This window comes from Sinocyclocheilus anshuiensis, unplaced genomic scaffold (assembly GCF_001515605.1).
Source record: "Sinocyclocheilus anshuiensis isolate Anshui unplaced genomic scaffold, SAMN03320099.WGS_v1.1 scaffold2328, whole genome shotgun sequence".
In the NCBI taxonomy this organism is placed as follows: domain Eukaryota; kingdom Metazoa; phylum Chordata; class Actinopteri; order Cypriniformes; family Cyprinidae; genus Sinocyclocheilus; species Sinocyclocheilus anshuiensis.
In genome coordinates this window covers 46,458-52,962 of record NW_015546179.1, presented here as the reverse complement: position 1 = coordinate 52,962, position 6,505 = coordinate 46,458, and the positions used below count along the sequence as shown (strand labels likewise).

At 52.8% G+C, this 6,505-nt stretch overlaps 1 protein-coding gene across 1 annotated transcript in view; it reads left to right on the top strand.

Moving 5' to 3' along the window:
• The window catches only part of LOC107701382 (E3 ubiquitin-protein ligase TRIM36), a 38,709-nt gene that overhangs the window by 29,930 nt on the left and 2,274 nt on the right, over positions 1–6,505 (top strand). The window contains exons 10-11 of the mRNA XM_016503379.1: positions 1,229–1,528; positions 6,112–6,409. Of these exons, the coding sequence (XP_016358865.1) occupies positions 1,229–1,528; positions 6,112–6,409 (598 nt within the window). The remainder of the gene's footprint in view (positions 1–1,228; positions 1,529–6,111; positions 6,410–6,505) is intronic.

Here is a 6,505-nt window from a genome sequence, read left to right as displayed (position 1 = left end):
GATGGATGGATGGATGATAGATAGATAGATAGATAGATAGATGGATGGATGATGGATGGATGATTGATGGATGGATGATGGATGGATGATGGATGGATGATGGGCGACCAGCGGGCCTCGTCCTCGGGGTCACGTGTGTCTCGCTGTGATGGAGCGGTTTAACAGCGATAGCAGGACTCTGTGAGATGCAGCTCTTAAGTCCAGTCAGCTGTATTTCTACAGCGCTGTATACAACACAGATCAGCTTCACAGAGACAAAAATAGCAGAATCAATGATGAAAACTGTGTTTCAGTTCAGTTTCTGCTGTACAGCAGCTCTCAAACACAATAGAGTCATTATTGAGATCAATAGCGGTGATCGATCAGCTGTAGGAAGTTCTATAATAAGCAGCAGTGTTGTTATTCTGCTCGAGTCAGTTTCAGTTTAATTTGATCGCTTCACTTCTTTCGTTGTGTGTTTTCTGAAGTAATATAATCATCAGAAGGCCCGTTGGTTGTTCATATCTAAAGAATATATTTGTAATTTGTGCGTTTAGAGCAGGGTTTCTTCAGTTCCTTAAAGTCTCACATTCGGTTTGATCATGTTTAAGGCCATAAAAAGTCTTAAGTAGTATAACAAAAGTATTAATCATTTTAAGAGGTTTTAAATTTGGGAAAGGAAAAACACAGTTGCTGTGATATGCACATGATCGTTAAACTTCAAAAGGCTAAGACTAATTAAATAAACATGAGTGCTGCACATTTAAGTCAAAACATGGCACTGTTGCGCGTTCAACAGGATCAAGTATTGATATATGAGAACATAACCCAATTTACAAAAATATTGATTGAAACATGTCTTGAATATTTAAACTTGCAGTTACCCTGTTTTGCAGTTGAATGTGACACAGCCTGTTTCATTAATTCAAAAGGAATTTGGTTTATTTTGAGATTGTGTGGGTTTGTTTGTATATATATTTTATTTGTGCAGCTCTTAAAAACTTTAATATGATTTTTAAAACACAGCAGAAACCCTGTTAGAGGGAGACAAATGGCAGAAAATAACAACTTAATTTAACCTTAATAACCATAACATTGTTGGGCTGTCCTCTCACAAAAAAAATTAAATAAAAATAATAAAATAAAATAAGAAATACAAGTGCTTGATTGGTAATCTTTTTTATAGAAAAACACATTGAAAAAGACATTCAGTGCTGACAGAAAAGCTGATGATGGTTTCTGTCTTCAGTTCCTGCGCCTCCAGTGATCGATCTCTCTCGCTGCCGCGTTTATAACGAGGGTCTGATCCACTGGCGTCTGTCTGAAGACACTCTGCCCACCGATCATCACATTGTGGAGTTCAGGAAGCTGGGATCTGAGGAGGAGCAGGAGTCCGGCTGGAGCGCGAGCGAGCCTGTGTTCGGCTGCAGCACAGTGCTGTCTGACCTCAGCGCAGACTCCAGCTACACCTTCAGAGTCAAGAGCTGCAGGAACAGAGTCTACAGCCCCAGCAGCCCCGAGGTGACCCTCCACACGCCTCCAGCACCGGGTAAACACACGCACTCACTCACTCACTCACTCGCTCACTCGCTCGCTCTCTCTCTCACTCGCTCGCTCGCTCTCTCTCACTCACTCACTCACTCGCTCACTCGCTCGCTCTCTCTCTCACTCGCTCGCTCGCTCTCTCTCACTCACTCACTCACTCGCTCACTCGCTCGCTCTCTCTCTCACTCGCTCGCTCGCTCTCTCTCACTCACTCACTCACTCGCTCACTCGCTCGCTCTCTCTCTCACTCGCTCGCTCGCTCTCTCTCACTCACTCACTCACTCGCTCACTCGCTCGCTCTCTCTCTCACTCGCTCGCTCGCTCTCTCTCACTCACTCACTCACTCGCTCACTCGCTCGCTCTCTCTCTCACTCGCTCGCTCGCTCTCTCTCACTCACTCACTCACTCGCTCACTCGCTCGCTCTCTCTCTCACTCGCTCGCTCGCTCTCTCTCACTCACTCACTCACTCGCTCACTCGCTCGCTCTCTCTCTCACTCGCTCGCTCGCTCTCTCTCACTCACTCACTCACTCGCTCACTCGCTCGCTCTCTCTCTCACTCGCTCGCTCGCTCTCTCTCACTCACTCACTCACTCGCTCACTCGCTCGCTCTCTCTCTCACTCGCTCGCTCGCTCTCTCTCACTCACTCACTCACTCGCTCACTCGCTCGCTCTCTCTCTCACTCGCTCGCTCGCTCTCTCTCACTCACTCACTCACTCGCTCACTCGCTCGCTCTCTCTCTCACTCGCTCGCTCGCTCTCTCTCACTCACTCACTCACTCGCTCACTCGCTCGCTCTCTCTCTCACTCGCTCGCTCGCTCTCTCTCACTCACTCACTCACTCGCTCACTCGCTCGCTCTCTCTCTCACTCGCTCGCTCGCTCTCTCTCACTCACTCACTCACTCGCTCACTCGCTCGCTCTCTCTCTCACTCGCTCGCTCGCTCTCTCTCACTCACTCACTCACTCGCTCACTCGCTCGCTCTCTCTCTCACTCGCTCGCTCGCTCTCTCTCACTCACTCACTCACTCGCTCACTCGCTCGCTCTCTCTCTCACTCGCTCGCTCGCTCTCTCTCACTCACTCACTCACTCGCTCACTCGCTCGCTCTCTCTCTCACTCGCTCGCTCGCTCTCTCTCACTCACTCACTCACTCGCTCACTCGCTCGCTCTCTCTCTCACTCGCTCGCTCGCTCTCTCTCACTCACTCACTCACTCGCTCACTCGCTCGCTCTCTCTCTCACTCGCTCGCTCGCTCTCTCTCACTCACTCACTCACTCGCTCACTCGCTCGCTCTCTCTCTCACTCGCTCGCTCGCTCTCTCTCACTCACTCACTCACTCGCTCACTCGCTCGCTCTCTCTCTCACTCGCTCGCTCGCTCTCTCTCACTCACTCACTCACTCGCTCACTCGCTCGCTCTCTCTCTCACTCGCTCGCTCGCTCTCTCTCACTCACTCACTCACTCGCTCACTCGCTCGCTCTCTCTCTCACTCGCTCGCTCGCTCTCTCTCACTCACTCACTCACTCGCTCACTCGCTCGCTCTCTCTCTCACTCGCTCGCTCGCTCTCTCTCACTCACTCACTCACTCGCTCACTCGCTCGCTCTCTCTCTCACTCGCTCGCTCGCTCTCTCTCACTCACTCACTCACTCGCTCACTCGCTCGCTCTCTCTCTCACTCGCTCGCTCGCTCTCTCTCACTCACTCACTCACTCGCTCACTCGCTCGCTCTCTCTCTCACTCGCTCGCTCGCTCTCTCTCACTCACTCACTCACTCGCTCACTCGCTCGCTCTCTCTCTCACTCGCTCGCTCGCTCTCTCTCACTCACTCACTCACTCGCTCACTCGCTCGCTCTCTCTCTCACTCGCTCGCTCGCTCTCTCTCACTCACTCACTCACTCGCTCACTCGCTCGCTCTCTCTCTCACTCGCTCGCTCGCTCTCTCTCACTCACTCACTCACTCGCTCACTCGCTCGCTCTCTCTCTCACTCGCTCGCTCGCTCTCTCTCACTCACTCACTCACTCGCTCACTCGCTCGCTCTCTCTCTCACTCGCTCGCTCGCTCTCTCTCACTCACTCACTCACTCGCTCACTCGCTCGCTCTCTCTCTCACTCGCTCGCTCGCTCTCTCTCACTCACTCACTCACTCGCTCACTCGCTCGCTCTCTCTCTCACTCGCTCGCTCGCTCTCTCTCACTCACTCACTCACTCGCTCACTCGCTCGCTCTCTCTCTCACTCGCTCGCTCGCTCTCTCTCACTCACTCACTCACTCGCTCACTCGCTCGCTCTCTCTCTCACTCGCTCGCTCGCTCTCTCTCACTCACTCACTCACTCGCTCACTCGCTCGCTCTCTCTCTCACTCGCTCGCTCGCTCTCTCTCACTCACTCACTCACTCGCTCACTCGCTCGCTCTCTCTCTCACTCGCTCGCTCGCTCTCTCTCACTCACTCACTCACTCGCTCACTCGCTCGCTCTCTCTCTCACTCGCTCGCTCGCTCTCTCTCACTCACTCACTCACTCGCTCACTCGCTCGCTCTCTCTCTCACTCGCTCGCTCGCTCTCTCTCACTCACTCACTCACTCGCTCACTCGCTCGCTCTCTCTCTCACTCGCTCGCTCGCTCTCTCTCACTCACTCACTCACTCGCTCACTCGCTCGCTCTCTCTCTCACTCGCTCGCTCGCTCTCTCTCACTCACTCACTCACTCGCTCACTCGCTCGCTCTCTCTCTCACTCGCTCGCTCGCTCTCTCTCACTCACTCACTCACTCGCTCACTCGCTCGCTCTCTCTCTCACTCGCTCGCTCGCTCTCTCTCACTCACTCACTCACTCGCTCACTCGCTCGCTCTCTCTCTCACTCGCTCGCTCGCTCTCTCTCACTCACTCACTCACTCGCTCACTCGCTCGCTCTCTCTCTCACTCGCTCGCTCGCTCTCTCTCACTCACTCACTCACTCGCTCACTCGCTCGCTCTCTCTCTCACTCGCTCGCTCGCTCTCTCTCACTCACTCACTCACTCGCTCACTCGCTCGCTCTCTCTCTCACTCGCTCGCTCGCTCTCTCTCACTCACTCACTCACTCGCTCACTCGCTCGCTCTCTCTCTCACTCGCTCGCTCGCTCTCTCTCACTCACTCACTCACTCGCTCACTCGCTCGCTCTCTCTCTCACTCGCTCGCTCGCTCTCTCTCACTCACTCACTCACTCGCTCACTCGCTCGCTCTCTCTCTCACTCGCTCGCTCGCTCTCTCTCACTCACTCACTCACTCGCTCACTCGCTCGCTCTCTCTCTCACTCGCTCGCTCGCTCTCTCTCACTCACTCACTCACTCGCTCACTCGCTCGCTCTCTCTCTCACTCGCTCGCTCGCTCTCTCTCACTCACTCACTCACTCGCTCACTCGCTCGCTCTCTCTCTCACTCGCTCGCTCGCTCTCTCTCACTCACTCACTCACTCGCTCACTCGCTCGCTCTCTCTCTCACTCGCTCGCTCGCTCTCTCTCACTCACTCACTCACTCGCTCACTCGCTCGCTCTCTCTCTCACTCGCTCGCTCGCTCTCTCTCACTCACTCACTCACTCGCTCACTCGCTCGCTCTCTCTCTCACTCGCTCGCTCGCTCTCTCTCACTCACTCACTCACTCGCTCACTCGCTCGCTCTCTCTCTCACTCGCTCGCTCGCTCTCTCTCACTCACTCACTCACTCGCTCACTCGCTCGCTCTCTCTCTCACTCGCTCGCTCGCTCTCTCTCACTCACTCACTCACTCGCTCACTCGCTCGCTCTCTCTCTCACTCGCTCGCTCGCTCTCTCTCACTCACTCACTCACTCGCTCACTCGCTCGCTCTCTCTCTCACTCGCTCGCTCGCTCTCTCTCACTCACTCACTCACTCACTCACTCACTCACATACACGTGCTTGTAGCTGCGGCTCTGTTGTTTTGTCTATAAATACTACAGAAGTGTGAGAATTACACACTGTAATCAAAGCTAAAGATGAAAATGCTTGATATTAGATGTTTTTTTTGGCCAGGCTGTGTATAGCACAGTGATTAACCAGAAAATTTTAAAACGGCACTTCATGGCCAAAACATTGCCGACCCCTTGTGTGAATGAATTTTCCTTCAGTGATGATGCACACAAACACATTAATAGCTTTGACTTCTATTGCTTCAAACTGAAAATGAAATATGTTGTCAAAGGAGCCGTTGTAGAGGCAGCTGCTGTAACTGGAGATGCACTTCCTCTTCCTGTCCAGCAGGTGGCTGGAGAACATGCTTGATTCAGAAACTTCATTTCACTAGATCTCACAGCCACCTGTCAAGAAAAGGTCAGACTTCTAAAAGTAATGGAGCCGATCGCTACAAACAGTATTCCTGTCTGTCAGAGTTACAGAGGTTCAGGTTAGGGTTTATTTCAGCGGTCAGCACTGTGGTTGGCATGACCAATGAAATCTTTAGAATCAGCGGGTTTGTGCTTAATTGATCATTTGGGGAGAAAATCACATCCATCACTAATGGATACGTGTTATGACTGATTCTTTCTCCCTGATGATGTTGATTTAAATCTGTGTTAGTCAGATAGTGTGTCTCTGCTCCTCAGTGTTTGGCTTCCTGTTTAACGAGAAGTGTGGGTTCAGTGCGGAGCGGCTGCAGCTGAGCAAACGCAGGGACTCTGTGGAGAGCGTGGCGGGGATGAGCTTGCTCTTAGCTGCGGAGCGCGTGCAGACGGGGAGCTACATCTGTCTCGACTACATCATCGGTGACACAGGCATCTCTCACGGACGCCATTACTGGGCTTTCCGTGTGCAGCCTGATTCATACATGATCAAAGTGGGAGTGGCTTCTGACTCCAAACTAACAGAGTGGTTTCACAACCCACGAGACACCAGCAGCCCCCGGTGAGAACACACACACACACTCTCTCTCACTCTCTCTCACACACACACTTACACTCACTCACTCACTCACTCTCTCACACACACACACACACACAC